We start from the raw sequence: 22925 nt of genomic DNA, 5'->3' as shown, positions 1-22925 counted from the left end.
AGCGATATATACACAAGATTAATTTTAAAATTTATATTTTGTAAGGGTAAATTTGTTTTTTAAAAGTGAAAATGATGATTTTATAATTTTTTGTGACGTTGAGAATGATTTTAATACAAAAAAAGGTCGAAAACGATTTTGATTTTGGTCCAAAATCTTAAGAACAAAAAAAAATACTTGACCCTTAATTTTATTATTTAAAAAAATATATTTAATATTATTTTAAAAGTAAACATATTTAAAAGAGTAGAAAAAAGGATATTATTGATATTTTTTAATAAAAATAAGCTTTAAAATATATTTTTGTATTTTGCAGTTATATCCAATCTAATCTGCAAATTGGATTAGAACTTAAAAACTGTGGATATTGAATCCGATTCAATTATTTTAGTATAAATCAGATCGAAATTTTAGTCATATCCGATTCGATTCGATCCGCATTCATCCATAATTTAAACAAAAATTATCCCAACTAAACATACCCAAAATAAATTGAACTACACCCTAAATAAGAGGTATTTTTTATGGATTCTAGAGCTGGACTTTGAAAAATGTCCATTACTTTGGAAATGGTATCATTTCATCCAGCCCAAATTTCAAATTTGTTGAAAAGGGACCTTCTTTTCTCGTAAAAAAAAATGGAAAAGTCCTTGATCTAAAAAGAAAATGGCTCATAATACATTTTATTTTAAACAAAATTTTTGTAATCTTTTAGGTAGCGTTTGTTTTGAGGTAATGAGATAGAGTGGGGAGACTGAGACTCAGTATCATATTTATTGGTATTAAAATTTGTGTCTCTGTCCTCAAAATTTCAGTATTTCAGTACTTCCAAAAAGTGGGAACACAAAGACTAAAATTTTTAGAGATGGAGACTGAAACTTTAATAATATTTTATACTTAAAATATCTTCATTTCAATTAATTAATTTCAATTTTACCCATTGTACAAATTAAATTAGAATTTCATTCTTGTTTCAATTTTTCTCTCCCAATTTGCACCAAACATAATACTGAGATTTATTTCAATCTCTATCTCTCAGTCTATGTCTCTCAGTCTCAATCTTTTCATCTCTATCTCTCCACCAAACGCTACCTCAAAGACTTAATTTTTAAAGACTTAATTTTTGTCACTTAATATACTACGTTAGTCAACTTTTTATGTTACAAATAAAAAAATAACAGAAGAACCAACGTGATTAATTTAAAATTTTTTAAAGACGAATTTAGTTAAATTTTTTAAATTAATTTAAAAAAATAAACAATCTTTTAAAAATGATTTTAATTATTTACTCTCATTGTATACTTGTTTGGACCATTCACCATTTATTTTTAGCCTAACTCTTTAGTCTACCATATTTATTTATTGGGGGGTGGGGTGTTGGTGGTTTAGGAAGTTACCTTTTGCTTTTATCTCTGTCATTTGAAGGAAAACAAATATATGTTCTCCTTCTAAATTCTAATAGATAAATTTTAAAAGGTGCTATGATGTTTGAAAGGTGATATTTAAGTTATCAAAAAAAGTTAAAATTTAATATTTAATTTAAAATATATAAAAAACAATTTTTAAAAATTTAAAATTTACTATAAAAAATAAGTTAGATAAAATTGAATAATATTATATATTCAAGTCTTTTTATGAACCAAGTCTAACTAAGTTAAACAATAAGATTTGAAATAATACTAACTATAACTAATTTTATTATAATAGACCAATTTAATTGGACTTGATTAATAAAAAAATTAAATATATATTATTTGACAAAATTTAGATACTAACTCGAGCACAATAGAAATGGCCATTTCAAAATACAGGTAATTTAAACAAAAATTATCCCAACTAAAGAAATCCAAAATAAATTGAAATACACTCTAAATAAGAGCTGGTTTTTTTCTATTGTTTCTATGGGCTGGACTTTGAAAACTGTCCATTACTTTGGAAATGGTATCATTTAATTTTATCTAGCCCAAATTTGTAGAGAAGTGGTCCTTCTCTTCTCGTCAGAAAATGAACAGTCATTGATCCAAAAAGAAAATGGCTCATAATACATTTTATTTTAAAGAAACTTTTTGTAACCTTTTCCAACTTAAAAGAAAATTTTTTAATTCAATATATTTATTATTCTCACATGCTAGTATCTTAGTATAGTTTTATTGATCATTTTTTATTTTTAATTATTAATTAATGCAAAGAGCTATATAAGCAAAAGAGTATTTATACTATAAATTAGTTATTAAATAACAATATTTGGTAAAAGAAATTATATTTAATTTTTAGTTTTTACGGAAACTGATTAGTTGTATGTGAATAATAGTTCAATAATTATTTTTGTAACATTTTAGATTTTTATTTAATGTTGTGATAAAAATGATTATTAGAAATACAAAAAATAAAGAATAATCACCGGCTGAAGTGCTTTTTCGTAATCGTCTAGAATTTATGGTTAGAAAGGAATAGACTGATTTTTCAGCATACAAGTAAAGGAGTTAAAAAAATTATCAATATATCTTCAAATAGTACGAGCGAGTGGAGCGGTGGAAATCCTTTTAGTTGTTGATGGCTATGCCGGAGATGACATGAAAACGGTTTTGTGTTTGTTTTTTTTTTAAATTTGTTTGTTTTCAGTAGGGGTGCACATGGGCCGGGTGAAGCCGGGTTTGATGTCACCCAGACCCGACCCGAACCCGACCCTAGACCCGATGAAACCAATACACTTTCGGGCCACAATTATACCGGGTGAAAACCGAGCCGTTAATATTACATTACGTTGATACCTTCTTGTAAGCTAGCATGTAAAAATATCCAAATTTTCAAGACTCCAACCATTATTTAACATGGTAAAATTCACTTAGAAAAATATAACAAGAACCAACCCTTCTTTAAAATTAAAGCATAACCACAATCAATACTAATATTGTCTAATAATACCAAATATTTAAATCAATACAAATAACACAATATTATGCATTAGTCTAAAGTCTTATGAATTCTAAACATAAAACATAAAATATTAAGGTTTACAATACTTAAATTCCACATAAGAATAGTCATGATCCATCACTAATAACACAAAATATTAATTGTGTATGATGACCGGGCCACCGGGTCGACTTCGGGTGACCCGAGCTATGACTCAGACCCGACCCGAAATAATGACCGGGTCTATTTTTAAGACCCTTATCCGGTTCTAAACCCGATAAAATCACACCAAATTAACTTCTAAAATGTTCGAGATCGAGCCGGACTTTCGGACCGGACCGGATCTATGCACCCCTAGTTTTTAGATTGGGTGACTCCTATTACTCCACTACTATTTGTGTTGAGGTGTTTGCGTTTAAAAAAAAATTATGTTCTAGGACGTTCTCTATTCTTTAGATAGGTTCCGTGTACAATTTCTCCATCCCCACTACTTACTAATTTACTATGGACTATGGTCAATCATTAATGTGAAGTTATCAACTTAGTCGTATGTATGTATGTCATGGCACTTGTCATCAAATAAAACAATTCAAACCAAGATTATGTTACTATATATTAATATTATTTTGCCATCGTTTCTTCTAAATCCTAATACTATATATATCTGAATGAATCATGAATGTAAATATCAAAGAATCAAAGTTGCCACCACTTGCTAAAAACCAAAGCCATCTTTTCTTACCCTTAATTTAATTAAATCTTGATCTCCAAAATTAAAATAAAATGAGCTGGTGGGGGGAAAGATCTACTGGCGCTGCTGCCAAGGTAAGTTCAAATTAAATGACATTAATATGTTGTTTTCCTTTGTTATATGTTCTTTGTTTTATTTTCCTAAACATTAAAATTGCTTTAATGATTTAAGTATTTAACTATATCTCTAACATAAATTCATATTTTGGTTTTTGCATGCAGAATATATCCAATGAAATAGATGAATCATCACAAAACTTGAAAAATGTGGCATTGATTATAGGCGTGACGGGCATAGTAGGCAATAGTCTAGCCGAAATTCTCTCTCTCCAAAACACACCAGGTGGTCCATGGAAGGTTTACGGCGTAGCGCGGCGTAATCGACCACCGTGGAACACCAACCACCCTGTCCACTATGTTCAATGCGACATCTCGAACACAAACGACGTCGCATTAAAGCTCTCACCGCTAACTGACGTCACTCACATATTTTATGTCTCATGGACCAGCAAGTCCACTGAGGCCCAAAATATTGAAGTCAACGGGTCCATGTTCCGCAACGTCCTCAACGCTCTAATTCCAAACGCTCCCCATCTCCGCCACGTGTCTCTCCAAACAGGAACCAAACACTATCTAGGGCCGTTTGAGCTTTTCGGAAAGGTCAAGCCAAACGAGCCCCCTTTCACTGAGGACTTGCCACGTGTCAATGCACCAAACTTTTACTACACCCAAGAGGACATACTGTTTGAGATGGCCCAAAAGAAAAAAGGCCTGACATGGTTTATAAATAGGCCCAATGTTATCTTTGGATTTTCACCGTATAGCCTGATGAATCTTATCGGAACTCTTTGTGTTTACGCAGCTATTTGTAGACACGAAGGCGTTCCGTTAAGATTTCCAGGAACCAAAGCTGCATGGGAGTGTTACTCAGCGGCTTCAGATGCCAATTTGATTGCGGAGCAGCACGTGTGGGGTGCAGTGGACGCACGTGCGAGAAACGAAGCGTTTAACGTTAGTAACGGTGACGTGTTTAGATGGAAGCATTTGTGGAAGGTATTGGCAGAGAAGTTTGGGATTGAAGAGTATGGGTTTGTTGAGGGTTCGAGTTTGAGGTTGTCGGAATTGATGAAAGACAAAGGTGGTGTTTGGGATGAGATTGTGAAGAAGAATAAGTTGCAAGCTACTAAGCTTGAAGATGTTGGTGATTGGTGGTTTGCGGATATTATATTGGGAATGGAGGGTGTGTTGGATAACATGAACAAAGCCAAAGAGCATGGCTTCTTGGGATTTAGAGACTCCAATAAATCATTTATAAATTGGATAGAAAGGACCAAAGCTTACAAAATTGTGCCATGAATATAATAAGAGCAACGATGATACTTGGCACCAACACGAATCTAGTCATGGCCCACTTACGTGATGTAAAATAAATGTGCCTATTCAAAAATAAATCTGTCTGTGTTAGTTGTAAAATAAGTAAGGGATTGAAGTCTGATGGGATGGCTTTTGCTTAATTATTATGCTAACAATTGTAATAACCCGTCCATGTACGTGATAACATTGAAATTATAATTTTAAATTATTTTATTAAAATTAATTTAAATTATAATAATTTAATTAATAAATAAATAATATGATTTGTATTGTTTATTTTTTTTAAATATGATATTAAGTATATTAATTAAAATGTAATTATTAAGTGTATAAAAATTATGTTTAAATTATAAAATTTTTAAATAAAATTATTCCATTTAAAATATTTAAATTATCATTTCAATAATAAATTATAATTATAATTTTTAAAAAATTAATATGATATTACATTTTTTTCTCTACTTCACTATTAATATACTGATATCTACTTCTACTTAATATATTAAAATTGGGTTTTCTCCCAACTAATGAAAGTGAGGTGTCGATTCCTCATGAATCTATTTTTCCGTCAAAATAAATGCACTATTTTTTCTTCTAAATTTATTTTATAAAAATATCTTTATTATAATTATACTATAATTAGTATTTAAGTAATAATAAATAATTATACTAATTTAGAAAAATATCTTTATTATAGTTATATAAAATCAATATTTAATGCATTATTAAACTACTTTTCAATTATCAATCGAAAATATTTTTAATAATAATAATAATAATAATAATAATAATAATAATAATAATAATAATAATAATAATAATAATAATAATAATAATACGATAATTATATGATAATGACACCGGTTATTAATAATCAATTTATATTTTTTTAAATAAATTTATTTTAAAAAAATATCTTATAATTATATTACAATATTACAATTAATATTTAACGAATGATGCATAATTATAATAATTTAAGAAAATATTTTTATTATCTATCTATTCTGTTTATTATTATTCTATTATATTAAAATTAGATTTTTACACTTAATGATGAAACTCTGGCATGTTCTTGAGGTGTTTCCTTATTTATTTCATTTAATTCGTTAAAGCAAATCAATTATAATTAATTAATTATATCAATTAATTAATTTGATTAGACATTCAAATCTCACCATTTATTATAATTTATAAGAATTGATTAATTATAATTAATTAATTAATTTAGTTAATTATATTAATTATTTGATTTGATTGGAGTAAATATCAAATTATTTAATAAATAATAAATATGGTAACAAAATATATGAATTAATTTAATTAGTTTATTTTTTTCAATATCATCTATTTATATAAGATCAAATATTTTTTATTCATTCACTCTCTTTTCTCTCTCTCCCTCCATCTCTTCCTCTCTTTTTGTCTATCGTATTTAAGGTACAATTTTTATAATTTATTTAATTTTTATTTTTTATCTTTATTTATACATTTTATTTTTTTTAATTTTGTTTATTTTAATTGCTTATTATTAGGCACATACTTTTTTTTTCTTTTAGCTTCTGATTAACAAAAAAATGTGTCATCTTTACGTTATTTTTAAATAATCTTACTATAATTTTGTTTTGTAATATATATATATAGTCTTTTTTTGTGATTCACAATTAATATATACATTGTTTGTGTATGTGATTTACATATATATATATATATATATATATAGTCTTTTTTTTGTGATTCACAATTAATATATACATTGTTCGTGTATGTGGTTTATATGTTAATTCTTTTATTGATTCTTTTTATTATTATTTTTTTTTTGTCTCTTTGTTGCTCTTTAATTTAGTTATATTCATTGATTTCTCTGTATTGATGCTCTTTTTATTTGAAATATCGTGACAATTTAGAGTGTATGTTGTGATCCATGTAATATTCGTTAATTTGATGTATCTTTTTAGATGGTTTGTGTTATAATGTGATTAAGGAGTTGACTTAAAATTATAATATAATATATAAATTTATAATATAATTTATAATATGCTAAAATATTAGGATATTATCATATAGATATATTTTTTTTATTTGTCCATTAGATTCAACTATATAGAATATTGAAAATTATGCAATTATGTAATTAGTTATTTTTTCATATAATTATTGTATTGATCATTTACATTAGTGAGACTATTTTCATTATTAATATTTATAAATATGCTATTATTTGTATAGACATGAACCTTCCTTTATACCAATTCATTCTCAAATATTTTTGTCAAATAGTTCTTGATTGAACAATAAATTTTATCGTACTACAAAATAAATTCAATATAAAAGCTATTAGCTTCTACAAAGCTATTAAAAAGAATTGTCTTTGACTTGTGGAATGACGTACTTATAAAATTAACTTAAAATAAGAATTACAAATATTTTTAAGAATTTAATTTTGATGCACTGACAATGTAAAGTAGTTTTACACATGCATCCAATTATATAATGACACATCAGTAAAAATAATTTTTTACATTGAATGCGTGAATGGTCATCCAAAAAAACGGATGTGATTGCACAACTGTGTAAAATATTTTACACTGTCAGTATATCAAAATTAAATTCTATTTATAAATTGAACTTAGCATTACTTGAAAAAATTTAGTAAAAGAATCAACTAATTTAGTAAAAGAACTATTTCGATGTAAGCCATCTTGTTCTTGTCAAACTTGGATGGGACTTTCTATAGCCTTATAATTTTGGTCTTTATTTTCTATATTTTTTCTTCGTATAATTTACTATAGGTGATACTATTGATATGATAGTAGATAGTAGCCATTAGATATGAAAAAGAAAAGAAAAATAGAATAAAGACTATATCAAAATTATAAAAAAATTCACTATTACTTATTATATATATTAATAATATGTCAATATTTTAAAAAATATAATAATAATACTAATAGTTTAAAGATAATTGTATTACAGTTATAATAAATTTAGTTAATACTTTAAATAAATAAAATAAATAATATATTTAAAAACTAAAGAAAAAAAGGATTAGCAGTAATTATGTTTGAAATATTTTTATGTTTTTCCTCATGCTTTTTTGCTTGTCATTTCTACACGTAATATTAGATCAAGAAAATTCAAAATTTGAAATATAATAATTATGAATATGTCATGTGACAGAAAAATAATGAGTTAAAAGATATATATATATATATATATATATATAAAGAGAGAGAATAGATAAAAAAGATATATTATCATAGTAAAATATCACTATATGAATAATTATATTTGTTAAGTAAATTTATTTATACACTATATCTATTATATTATTTTATGTAAAATTAAAATCTACTCTCCTAACTTAATATCATATAAATATTTGCTCCCGAAAACATGGAATAATTAATATCTAATATTTTAATAATTAAATACCTAAAATAAGTTAATAAATAAAAATAATTAATACTTAAAATATTATATATATATATATATATATTTGTTTTTGGTATTGTCCAAAATTAAATTGACCTCATGTTCAAAATCTTAATATCGTAATTGGAGTATAATTAATACCTAAAATTTTAATAATTAAATACCAAAAAATAAGTTAATTAAATAACAATAATTAATACTTAAAATATTGAAAAGGAATTTTTAATAAATGTGAAAAATAAAAAAAATAATTAATAAATAATAATAGTGTTTAAATAAAAGAATTGATAAAGAATAATAATTATAGGTAAAAATAGTGTATTTATTTTGGAGAAAAAAAACATATGAGAAATTATTTAATAATTCGTGCCATGCATATGATAATAAATTGTTCAATAACTTGTACCATGCACGTGATAAGGTTAAAATTATAATTTTAAATTATTTAATTAAAATTACTTTGAATTATAATAATTTGATTAATAAAAAAGTAATATGTTATGGATTCGTTTTTTCTTAATCTGGTGTTAAGTGTAACAACTCTAATATAATCATTAATTATTTTTGTTAATCTTCTCTCTTTTTTTTAATTTATGATTAAAATAATAATTATAAATATTAATAATTAAATAAATCATTATATTATAATTATTTACGTTTTATTCCCAAAATAAAAAACGTATTATTTCTTTTTTATTTAAGGATTTTTTGTTTATGCTAGCTGTATATATTAATCGTTTAGTCAATAGTTTTTTTTATTGGTAGGATATATTTATTTATTTTGTTTAAATAATTTTAAATTTTTTATTATTTAAGTATACATATATATTAAGTCACCTATGCTAATTATTTTTTGATTTTCTGATTATGAATATTTTATTTTGAGCCTACAATCATTCAATGATTTTGTTATTCCATTAATATCATCATACGCATAATAATCTTCATAAATAATAATAATTTATTTATTTATTTATTTATATGTATATATTAATTGTTTAGTTATAATTTTTTTATTCTTAGAATATATTTATTTTATTAAATAATTTTAAATATTTTATTATTTAGTTTATACACATATATTAATTGTACGTAGATATATTTAAATCGTATATATTATTTATTTTTTAATAGTAATTTTTTTTGAGTCTACAATCAGTTGATAAGTTTTTTTATTCTTTATTATTAATGTCATCGTATGTGTAATCTTCATAAATTATAGTAATTCTTTTATAGTAATTTTTTTATTTATGTATACGTATATATTAATTTTGTTAAATAATTCTAAATATTTTCTTATTTATGTATACATATATATTAATTATACATAAAAATATTTATATCACATATATTAATTTTTTTTGTTATGATTATTTCCTTATATATATGATTATTTTTTATTCTACAACCGTGCAATAATTTTTTATTTTTTCTATCCATGCATATTTCTCAATCCCCTTTCATACGCATGATGATTAATTATTTTTATTTTAAATGGTGATGTTTTAATTTTTTTTTTTTTTTGCGTATTTTTATACATGAGCAAGAAAAGCAAAATCACGTATTGTGACTCTTTTTCTTTTTCCATACTTTAATCTTAATTAATCAATCTTGTGTCCACACAATATAATTAAATTTTTAATCACTTTAGTATATTAATGACTTATATTTTTCTTAATAATTGCATTCCTAATCTGAAATACAAAAAAAGTGATACTTATATCCAAGAAAAAAATAAACTTAAAAAAAAATTTCATATTAAAAAAATAAAAAAATAACATATCCAAAAAAGAATAGTCATAATATATAAATTGAGGTAACAATTTAAATTTCTCTAAAACTAATTTAATCAAATACTAATTTTAGAACTAAATTATTTAAATAATATTTAAGCTATTCTAATCCTTAGATACGTATAGATTAGAGTCATTCTAGTAACGACAACCAATTGAAATAACATCATAAGATCGAACATTTAGAATTCGTACAAATTCAGACCATTTTTTTTTTGTTAAAATTGTCAAACTAAATTGACCTTTATTTTCCTCAATGACATTGCATTGATGCACCAGAAGGCCGATAGTTTCTGAAAAAATCACAGTATGTTATAAAATTATTTTAATACAAAAGTTTAAGAGAAGAAAATTTAAATATAGTACCAATCTTTGAAATTGCATCTTCAAATTTGAACGAATTTTCCAAAATTGAAGCTAAATTGAGAAAATTCAATCTTATTAGATACTCCACTTCGAATATTTTCGGATAAATGTAGAAAGCATGGAGGGAATGAGACTTGAACTTGACCTACAAAACTCCTTGAAAACAATTGCTCAATCAAAGAAGAATAACAAATTAGAAAAAAAAGAATGCTTTGCCGATTAGATTTAGACTCACAAATCGCAAAAGAAACACTATATATAACCTAGGTTAGTAGTACAAAAATAATTATAGAAATTAATTATTGATATCAATATCAATTTACCACTAGCAACGTTAGTATCATATTTATGGCAATTAGAATTATAGAATTATGTTTTTTTTTAATTATTGATATCTTAATCTTTTTAAAAATATGTTTTGCTTTTTAAAAATATAACGTGTGCATGTGTTGTTTAGACCTTTATTATTATTATTATTATTATTATTATTATTATTATTATTATTATTAATTAATTAATTAATATCAATATCAATTTGTCACCATTAATGTATGTATCAATTTGTTACTAATTATGCTTGATTAAAAATAATAATTGAAAAATAATAATTAAAAATATTAATGATCGACAATTAATATTATACAATTAATGTAATAATTAGTATCAACTTGTATCAACATGTATATCAACTTGCATAATGATGGAGAAGTAGAATTATATAAATTAATATAATAATTAGAATGATTAAAAATATTTAATGATTGACAATTACTATAATAATGTATTAAATATTAATTTTTATATAATTATAAAAAAGATATTTTCTTAAAATAGATTGAGAAGATAATAAATATAAATATATTGAAAGTAGCGTTTTTATTTTGGAAAGAAAAAAGTTCATAAGAAATTGACATACATCTCACTTCTAATATTTCTAAAAATATACTAATATACTAATAATACTAATAGTTGAAAAATAATTGTGAAGACTTATTAATAATTAATATCTAAAATAAGTAAATTAAATAATAATAATTAAAAAAAATCATTAACAAATGTGATAAATAAAAATAAAAGAAATTGATAAATAATAAATGTAAATATATTAAAGAATAATATTTTTATTTTGGAGAAAAAAAACTCATCAGGAAATGACACTTTATTTTCATTAGTTAGAAAAAAAATTTAATTTTAATAGATTAAGTAGATTATTATTATTATTATTATTATTATTATTATTATTATTATTAAAAAGATTTATAAGTATAGAATAACTGAAGAATAATCCGTGCATTGAAAAGAATTTTATTATGATTAAAATAACTCATGCCATTAGCATATTATTATCATATCATATAATATTGATTTGATATAATTATAATAAAGACAGTTTCTTAAATTAGTATAATTATATATCATTCATTAAATACTAATTATAATATAATTATATTAATTAAATATATTTTTTTAAAATAAATTTAGAAGAGCGAATAGTGTAATCATTTTGGAGGGAAAATGGATTAACGAAAAAGTGACACCTCACCATCATAAATTGGGGAAAAACCCAATTTTAGTATATTAAGTAGATAAACATTTTCATGTAACTTTTCACTTGTTTGTTATATATTTTGGTGAATTAATAAAGAGTAATATTAGAGAATCAAAATTTTCAATTAATATTAGTTAATTTTTTAAATTATAATTTTTTAAAAAATTAATTAATATTAATTAATTAAAAATTATTTTTCTATACTTTTTTCTTAATAAAATATGATCAGAAAAATAAAATATTCAGTAAATAATAGGTAACTTAATAATGACAATTTTTTATTTGGAGAAAAATATATTTTTATTTATTTCTGAAAATATAATGACAATTTCAATAAGGTTGATCACTTTATAGGTAACTTAATAAAATTGTATACCATATAAAATTTAATTAATGTTAAAATAATGCTTAAAAAGATCACAAATGAAGTAAATAATTTTTTTTATATAATCATAGATAATAATAAAATTAATATATTTATGAATTGAACCATCAACTATGCTTTTGTCTCAAACTCCTAATTATAGATTTGCCATTTATATATGTGTGTGTTAAAATAATGCTTAAAAAGATCACAAATGAAGTAAATAATTGTTTTATATAATCATACATAATAATAAAATTATATACCAAATAAAATTAATATATTTATGAACTGAACCATCAACTATATATGCTTTTGTCTCGAACTCCTAATTATAGATTTGCCATTTATATCTGCGTGCGTGCCTGTGTGTGGTTTTTCCGTAATAAAAATTTTTTTGCATCTAATAATTTTAGAAAATGGAAAAAAGACTGACACTTATTATATATGTTGGGAATAAGTAGTATGATCACAATCCAATCAATTACGTATTAAATAATTTATTATTGTTATTATATTAAAATGTTAATATAATAAGGTCCTTGATTAAATTTAGAGATTTATCATTGTGATAGTCATCATAATATTGAGAGATAAATATTTTATAATTTAATCTAAATTATTCTTGGTCATAGGATTATTAAAAAGGACATTAATAATCCGGAAAGATCAATATATATATAATGGTCTTCATTGGATGAAGATTAATAGATCTCATTTATTAAATTATATATATATAGATGGTGCATATAGAGATATGACCATTGAACTGACTCACTTTGAGAATTTCTAATGGTTATAATTACCGCATATTTGTCAATAGGATATTCTCAAGATGAACATAGTAATAGAGTTTCCTTTGACCTGCGACTACTGTCATAGTAATTAACAATGTATTTATTATACATTATTATGTGCAACAAATTCATGTGCCAAAAATTCTTGATCCGTTAATATTAGAATTAATCATTATAATTCAATCCACGCAAAAAAAATAAATTTGTTAAAAGAATGAATCCATATAGAATTGTATAAAAAAAATGACAAACAAAAAACTTTACAACAATGCTAGAAAATCAAAAGGGTATTAGTCCAAAACTAATTAATATATATGGATGTTTCTTCTGCTAAGTATCAGAATGTTTCTTTTTCATACTAAATAAATGTTCTTTTATATATTTTTTTGATTTTTTTGTATTATAAATATGAATGTCTCTATTTCTTTAAGAATTTCATAATTTTTTTAAAATTTTATAGATATTTGATTATTTTTGCTAAAATATAACTCCATATTTCTTTTAGCTAAAATTAAGTGTGTAATTTGCAGTCTCTTTAATCATCAAAACAACATCTAATATCCCAAAACGTAGAGAATAACATTGTGATGGAAACTGGTCATGGATCCTGATGGAAACCCGCGTATATACAACTTCAACCAGAATCGTAAGATGTGGGAGGTAACATGGCAAGCCATTAACGCAGCTTGTAGCGTTCATGGCCTCTGCGGAGCAAATAGCTTGTGCGCTTAATGTTTATCATCCCGTTAATGGCAGAACTTGCTATTGCATGCAAGGATTCAAGGTTAAGGATTCCAATGACTGGACCCAAGGATGCGTCCAACGGCAGTTCTGGTAACACATCTGGTTTACGGAAAGGAAGCGGTTTTTGTTGACGGTGGTGAAATCGACGAGCCAGATGTCAGGAGTAGATCACGGTGGGGAGGGCCTGATGGTGAGAGAAAGGGGTGTGTGTGGTTGTTGGAGGTATGTAGATTAATGTGAGAGAGAAGATGAAGATTTTTATAAGTTTTAATTAGGTTTACTTAATCAATTTTAAATTTTTTAAATTTTAAATTTAAAAAATTTAAAATTAATTAATTATTAATATAAATTAATGTGGTTTTGTTTAGTTTTTGGTTGGTAACCTCTTGGTTTCATATACTTTTCCAAAACTTTATGGTAAGTATGCTAAATCCATGAATGTGCAGCATCCATAATCAAAGAACTAATTAAATTTTTTTAATTTTATGAATTAATTGTTCCAATATTTGAGATCAAGACACAAATAAAAAAATAGTATACACATGTCTAAAAGAATGTATTTATTTATTATTATTTTTTTTATACACTTTTTGTATTCTTTATGTACTCTTTATGTATTCTTTATGCACTTTTTATGTACTCTTTCAATTTTATTAACATGTGCTATACAATTCAAAAACAGCACATATTTCAATCTAATTTCACAAACTCAAATTCAAATAAAATAAATTTAAGTCACATTAGAATAAAGAATTAAATTTCACGGACCAATAGAATAAGAATACTAAGTGACATTAGAATACAGAATACGCCATTATTTTCAATGCAAAATTTTTTTTATTCTCTTACATTCAAAAAGTTTTCAAATTTACTTGAAGGACAGAACGGAAGTTTGAATCTATCACTTCGGACTCCGCATCCAAACCCGCATACGCATCAGCATCAGCATCATAAGCAGCATCCGCATCCGCATCAGCATCAACAGCATCAGCATCCGCATGCACATGCTCACCATCATGGTCATCCAATGGGTTGGGAGGCAGATCTTCAACATTGGGGATGGCAGGATCTTGGAAGTATAATTCGTACCGTTTGCAATGTCGTGCCATAAGGGATGGTCGTCTGCTGATTTTTTTTGAAATCAAGACACACATAAAAGATGGTATATACATATATAAAAGAATGTATTTATTTATTATTATTTTTTTATACATTTTTTGTATTCTTTATGTGTTCTTTATGTACTATTTGTATACTCTTTATGCATTCTTTATGCATTTTTTATGTACTCTTTCAGTTTTATTAACATGTGCTATACAATTCAAAAACAGCACATATTTCAATCTAATTTCACAAACTCAACTTAAAATTCAAATTCAAATAAGATAAATTTAAGTCACATTAGAATACAGAATTAAATTTCACGGACCAATAGAATAAGAATACTAAGTGATATTAGAATACAGAATACGCCATTATTTTCAATGCAAAATTTTTTTAATTCTCTTATATTCAAAAAGTTTCCAAATTTACTTGAAGGACAGGACAGAAGCCTGAATCTATCCAAACCCGCATCCGCATCAGCATCGTCAGGCGTCAGCAACATCCGCCTCGGCATCAGCATCTTCATCAGCATCCGCATCCGCATGCTCACCATCGTGGTCATCCAATGGGTTGGGAGGCAGATCCTCAACATGGGGATGGCAGGATCTTGGAAGTATAATCCGTGCCGCTTTGCAATGTCGTGCCACAAAGGATGGTCGTCTGCTGATTTTTTGAGATAAAGACACACATTAAAAATGGTATACACATATATAAAAGAATATATTTATTTATTATTATTTTTTTTACATATTTTTTGTATTTTTTATGTGCTCTTTATATATTATTTATGTATTTTTTATACATTCTTTATGTACTATTTATGTACTCTTTCAGTTTTATTAATATGTGTTACACAATTCAAAAGCAGCACATATTTAAATCTAATTTCACAAACTCAAATTAAGATTCAAATTCAAATAAAATAAATTTAAGTCCTATTAAGTGTTGTGATTCAAATAAGATGTTAAAAACATAGGACAAAGTTCTCTAGAGATCATTAACAAGTAACAACACATATGAATGTAAATAACTAAACATAATATACACTTTTATGTTGATAATGCATTGAAATGATGCAAAATGCAGAATTTTTTTTAGTATTAAGACGTGGCATAAGTCCAAGAAATAGACCTAATTACAAACTAAGCAGGGTAAAAAAAATTCCTTTTTCATCGTCAGCTAAAATGCTCACAATCTCTCTAAGAATAGTGTCCTAAAAGTAAAGACTAACTTCTGAATCTAAACTCTTTCCTGCTAAACAATCTGCACTGCACATATATTGCCATCTCTATAAGTATATACAAAAAAAGTCTCTCAATTCCTTGACTTCCAATTATGAATGCTTCTAATAAGGGCATTTGGGTGATTTGCAGTTCATGTTACTGTTAATAATAGATATAACAAGAATACTAAGTCACATTAGAATACAAAATTAAATTTCACAGACCAATAAAATAAAAATACTAAGTGACATTAGAATACAGAATTGCATAAATTTTTTTATTCTCTTACATTCAAAAAGTTTTCAAATTTACATGAAGGATAGAACGGAAGCCTGAATCTATCACTTCAGACTCCGCTGAACCCGAACCCGCATCAGCATCATCATCATCAGCATCTGCATCCGCATATACATGCTCACCATCGTGGTCATCCAATGGGTTGGGAGGCAGATCCTCAACATTGGGAATGGCAGGATCTTGGAAGTATAATCCGTGCTCCTCTACAACGTCGTGCTACAAAGGATGGTCGTTTGCTGACCTCATTTTTTTGGAGTACAATCATTTCAAGATTATGAAGGATCGAAAGCTGGTGGCTTGCCCATGAGACATGCCTCCTCCTTATCCAACAAATTCGGCAATCCTCTCATCTTCGTCCTTGCCGGATATTCTTGGATTCCCTCCTTTGAAGAAGAGTGAGCCCTTGAATCTTCAAGATTATGAAGGATCGAAAGCTGGTGGCTTGCCCATGAGACATGCCTCCTCCTTATCCAACAAATTCGGCAATCCTCTCATCTTCGTCCTTGCCGGATATTCTTGGATTCCCTCCTTTGAAGAAGAGTGAGCCCTTGAATCTTCAAGATTATGAAGGATCGAAAGCTGGTGGCTTGCCCATGAGACATGCCTCCTCCTTATCCAACAAATTCGGCAATCTTCTCATCTTCGTCCTTGCCGGATATTCTTGGATTCCCTCCTTTGAAGAAGAGTGAGCCCTTGAATCTCTATGAGTCCCTCCGCAGTTACTTTGTCCTCAAATTCTCTGAGAGCCTGGCAAAGAGCGTAGAAGGCCTTCTCGAAATGCTACACAAATTGCGCAATGAGATGCTGCGTGATGAGCTTTCTCTACCCTTTCGCCGTGACCGCCTCATCCTTTATTTCAAATGCCTTTGCATGATTGAACCTTTCTTCCCCATGGATGCCTCACCCAACCCACCTATCTTTGTTTGGTACAATGCCATTAACCCTCAACAGCACTCTTCTCAGCATAACATCCATTTGGAGAAGGCCTCTGTTCTCTTCAACCTGGGAGCCCTCTGCACCCGCCTTGCTCTCTCCTGCGATCTCACCCCCATTCATGGCCGTCGCCTTGCCACGGACGCCTTAAATGATGCTTCAAGTTGGTTCTCTCTACTGTCCACGTTTGAGTCTTGCAATGCACCATTGACTTGTCACAACACTACATCGATATGATAAGAAATCAGTTTCAAGGCTTGAAAGTGAAGTTTCGTTTTCCCCCATTATCTGGATATCCTGTATGTATGATCATCTACCTTTTCAGTTGATCTTTTCTTAGTACAATTGATTGATGTCAATCTTGATTTCTTAAATTGTTTGATTTAGATGATGCAGGCTTCAACTAATGATCCGTCGAGTTATGTCACTAAAAAATTTCTTTTAGGGTATTGTAATGCTCACTACCTGCTCGAAGGGGTATGTGAAGCACCATGCTTGGACCTTCTCTCTGAGGTTAGCCTTGTCAAGATTAAGGATGGAAATCTTGTGGCCAATACAACCTTAGAGGCACCAAATTTGGCGTTGGAGAACATGAGCTTGTAGAACATTACTGTAGAGAAAAACTTTAGGAATTAACTTATTTACTTTTTTAAATTGGATGGTAGAACTTTGTTGGTTGATGGCTTGATGCTAGAACTTTTTTGTGAACTATTATCCTCGTGATTTTGTTTGTTGATGCATGAATATATTCCTTCTTATTCATCACCAATATGTTGTGATTTGTATGCCCGTGATCTGATCTCGTAGCTATTGCTAGTTATTGTTGCATATTGGTAAATTGAACCTTTTTTTTTTGGGTATTACTGGTAAATTGATCTTAGGGAAGTACTAGGGGAACAATGAAAATTTTGAACAACATGAACAACCACCAATCAAATAAAAATACACTACACCTTAATTTAATGCTACTAATTAAATTTACTCTTTTAACCCTATTAATTCACGTTGTTTACACATTGTTTAAAAATCTTGTTGGTTACCTATACTTTTTCTTGATTCTTCTTATTATTCAGAGTTTTCGATTTCCATAAAGGCCTAGTAATTTTAAACAAGCAAATAATATTTTTATTTAGAATCATTCTTATTTTTTGATGAATAAATTGTTAGAATGTAAATCGATCACTAGAATAAAAATGGAAAAATATTAACCTATACAACTAAACTAAATGATGAGTTAGATTCAATTATATATAAACATATCTAACATTAAAAGAAAATTTATCTACTTAATAAATTATGATTAGCTTTCTGTTTGTTTATTTTTGTTTTAGAATATTTTAAATTGAATAATTTATATGGATATAACAATTTATATTTTATTGAAACAAACTTATTCTATTTAAAGTGTACTCTAACAAATATTAAAAATTTGATAAACAGAAGTAGAAAATAAATTCTTCAATATTAAAAGGTTTGCACTAAGGGTCATTAACAACTCCATCTTTTTTTTTTCTTAGATTTGTAAAATAATTGGCAAAATTCAATTATTTCAGCAATTATACCTACACAACAAATTTTTTTTTAAGTAATGATTAAAAAATAAAAAAATCACCATCTTTTGAGCAAGATGTGAAACTTTTTTTTCAGTTAAAACTTTAGAAGTGAAAGAATAGCAGAATTTGCAAAATAACTTTTTGTACCTAACTACCAAAGAATTCAGAATCATCATCATCATCATCCTATGTTTGATGACATACAAAATTTGTTGGACAACGTTAATGCAACACCTGCTGAGGTTGCAGGAGAGGTGATGAAGAGTGACAATGTAAACATTGCACTCAAAGGCCTCATCAACTTCCTCCAAAGCAAGTACAACAATACTTTTAAGTAATTGTAGTTGTTAAACTCAAACTAATTATTAAATCAGGCAAATTACCATGTTACTAATAAAGCAAAATAATTTATATCAGGACATATTTAGCATGAATTTCTATCTCTTTTTTATTTTCTATATATAATTTTCTTTTAGACACGGGATTAAGTTTGTTTGATTTGACTTCTCTGAAGTAAAAATGTGATTGATTATCTTTAAATTATTTTCAAAATTCATAAATAAAAATTTATAATCTAGTGGTTATTTTCTATATAAAATTTATCTATTTATATTAGAAGAGATAAACCCAAATTCGTTTACCAAAATACAAAAAGTTGATTGAATTTTAAAATTGTATACATTATACACATCTTTTTTTAATTTGGCAGAATCTTGTTTAGAGACGAAGAAATGATAGCAGATGCTGTCAATCCTAACCTCCGTACATTTCAACGAGCATATTTTGAGCTATAGAGGTCCAATTGACGCGGTCTCAATGGCGTTGGAAAGTTAACTTCCAGAACTTTTTAGCAATATATAATAGTTTATACTTCTTTTCCAGAATCACTGTCCAAAATTGGTGTTGAACGTCCACATCTGGAGTTCAACGCCCAAAGAGGAGCAAGGAAACAGCACGCTCACCCCCTAATGGGCGTTCCACGCCAGAAACCTAAGTTAAACGCCAGGCATACAAAGCACATCCAAAGTAGACCCAAAGTGGATTTTAGCACTCTTTAGCTTATCTAGTCCTATCTTTGTACTTTTTAAATTTAAATTAACATCTTTTAGGGTTAGCATCTCCTATTTAAAGAGGATATCACTAAGGTTTAGAGAGACTGAATTTTATTTTCAGATCTTCTTTGTTTTCTCTATAAAATATGAGTAACTAAACCTCCTGGTTAAGGTTAGGAGCTCTGCTTATTCCCATGAATTAATACTATTACTTTTCTATTATAATATATGTTTGATTCCATTCTATAATGTATTGTTGTTCTTCATCTAAATGAATCTGAAGTGGAACGGAAGTATGAATCCTTTTTTGCATGAGTTCTTGCGAGTCCCTGACCAGATAACATTGAACTACAGCTTGAAAATACATCTCCTAAACTGTAAATTGCCTGGGCTAATTAGATAAGTGACATAAAATCCGGTTAGCTTTGGGTGATTGAAGTTACTATGGCGCTAAGGCTAGAATACTAAGCTTCATTCTCCGATCCGAAAGATCTGACCTTGTCTGTGACATTTTAAGTAGGATCAAGAGAGATTGAATTGCGTTGAGTTTCACCCTCGTTCGATTCGAATGACCACTGACCCTGGCTTTTGATGAGAATTAGAGGAGATTAAAAGGGTCCAAGGAATTGGGGTTTAATCACTTACGGTTTTGTCATAATAATGAATCATTCGTTGTGACAATAGTCAGCAAAAAATATTAATCCAAAAAGATAAGCATCTCCAAAGTCTTAACTGTTTTCTCATTACTGTTTTATACCGATTCTTTACTGCTTTCTTTATTTCTTTGTTTTATGCGCTTACAACAACCACTTTTTTTCTATTTTGCCTGATTAAGTCCAGTAAGATGACGATTGCTTGTTCAATCCAACAATTTTCATGGAATCAATCATCATTTACCTGAGATATTACTTGAACGACTCAGTGCACTTGTCGATAAAGTTGTGCGAATTCTAATGATGCAGGTGCAAGCAACCTCAATCTATTGTTGTTGAGATGGACCGAGTGTCAAGGCCTGGAGGATGGAGTATCATACGTGACAAAGTTGAAATTCTTAATCCATTGGAAGAAATACTTAGAAGCATGCAATGGGAGATAAGAATGACCTTTGCTCAAGACAATGAGGGTATCTTATGTGCACAGAAAACTATGTGGAGGCCTTAAATTATTAATCTTCTCCCTTATATGCATCATGCATGAAAGTTTCACAAAAATTAGCCAATTTGGCAAAACACCGAGACCTTCATTCATTCAAATTAAAGAGTGAAAAATTGATGGCAAAAATCACGTGCATTTATTTTTATATGAATATGATAGTTAAAAATTATTAGATAATAGTTTAGTAAAAACATATCAAATTATTTTATTATTTTTAACTATTATCTTCATATAAAAATAATTATATGTGAATACTGAATAGTCACCAAAATTGATAGGAGAAAATTTTTTTATAGTCATTCTCCATCTAACAAAGTCAAATGATTCTATACTTTTCTTTTTTTTTTCTTTTTTCTTTTTTTTTTACATTTTCTAACTTTCATATGTTTATTAGATTTTGTAGTAGTTGTATTGAAAAGTTTTGTTATTAATGTTATCTTCAAGCGTTGGAGTTTATACCAATTTGTAAGCCGGTTTTTTTTTTGGTGACTTAAAAGAAAAATAAATAAAAACTAAGAAAGAAAAAAAAAACAAGAAACTGCTTAAGAAAGGCAGTCCCGCTGAATACTACTCTCAAACTCCTTCCAAGGCAACGGAAGCTCCACTTGGGGAGAAATAGTCCTCATTGCAGTCTTTGCCATGATGTCTGCTACTGTATTTGCATCTCTCAAGATCAACCGAAGATCAGCACGCCATTTCCAAGACATGATATCTCGGATTTTTAACACCAAAGGATCAGTAAACCCAGAGCAATCTTGTAAATTATTGACAATAGTAAAAGCCTCCACACAGTCTGTCTCACATATAATGTCTCTTTGTCCCGAGTCCCATGCTAAAAGAAAGCCTCTCCAAATAGCAAACAACTCTCCTTGCAAAATGCTACGACTCTCAATTGTTCCCAGACAGCCTCGTTGCCACCTTCCCTTCCAATCTCTGCTAACACAAGCAAAACCAACTCGAGCACCACTGCCAGGATAGCTAGCATCACAATTAATCTTAAAGGTACCCACTGAGGGGGGAATCCAAGAGCCACTAATGGTTGAGGGGATAGATAGTCGTTGCAACTCAAAAATATTTCGGAGCTCCTTTTCTAAGGACAAAGCCATACCAATCACCTTATCTGTGGTCCAATGCTCGTGAGGATGAAAGATCTCGTTGTTTCTCGAACACCAAATCCACCAGAGACCAGAAAAGAATCTAAAGGGGCGCTGTTTGCTATTATGTAAGAACCAACTCATCAAATCCACTGGTTGATCGGAGATCCCTAAAGCTTGCCAAACAAGTTGGGCTTTTGGACAATCCCGAATACAATGTAAAACCGACTCCTGATTTGAGAAACATCGTGGACAGCTATCCGTGTGCGAAATGCCCCTTTTAAAACGAAATGCAGCAGTAGGAAGAGCCTCCCGAAGACATAGCCAGGCCAAAAATTTGTGCTTTTCCAGAACATGTTGACGCCAAAGCCAAAGCCAATTACCCCTATCCTCCCAACTAAACATCTTCTTACTGAGCCATAAATA

General features: G+C 27.7%; 2 protein-coding genes across 3 annotated transcripts; both read left to right on the top strand.

Moving 5' to 3' along the window:
- The first annotated feature begins 3595 nt into the window (after positions 1–3595).
- LOC148563139 (3-oxo-Delta(4,5)-steroid 5-beta-reductase-like) lies at positions 3596–5259 on the top strand. The gene is made up of 2 exons (XM_088491751.1): positions 3596–3741; positions 3889–5259. The coding sequence occupies exons 1-2, from the start codon at positions 3700–3702 to the stop codon at positions 5020–5022; spliced, it is 1176 nt and encodes a 391-aa protein (XP_088347877.1). The 5' UTR covers positions 3596–3699; the 3' UTR covers positions 5023–5259.
- An 11787-nt stretch (positions 5260–17046) lies between these two features.
- On the top strand, positions 17047–18283 carry LOC148563138 (vacuolar-sorting protein BRO1-like). Of its 2 annotated transcripts, none has more exons than XR_015886219.1 (2): positions 17047–17944; positions 18033–18268. XR_015886219.1 is itself a non-coding variant. In XM_088492083.1 (2 exons), exon 1 carries the CDS (start codon positions 17313–17315, stop codon positions 17880–17882), a length of 570 nt encoding a protein of 189 aa, XP_088348209.1. In that variant the 5' UTR covers positions 17047–17312; the 3' UTR covers positions 17883–17913; positions 18033–18283. The 2 variants fall into 2 exon arrangements, 1 of the variants encoding a protein (XP_088348209.1); XM_088492083.1 differs by having other exon boundaries at positions 17047–17913; positions 18033–18283.
- The last annotated feature ends 4642 nt before the right edge of the window (positions 18284–22925 follow it).

This window comes from Arachis ipaensis, chromosome B6, assembly GCF_059453495.1.
Source record: "Arachis ipaensis isolate K30076 ecotype BB chromosome B6, ASM5945349v1, whole genome shotgun sequence".
Lineage (NCBI taxonomy): Eukaryota > Viridiplantae > Streptophyta > Magnoliopsida > Fabales > Fabaceae > Arachis > Arachis ipaensis.
This window is presented reverse-complemented; position numbering and strand designations above follow the sequence as displayed.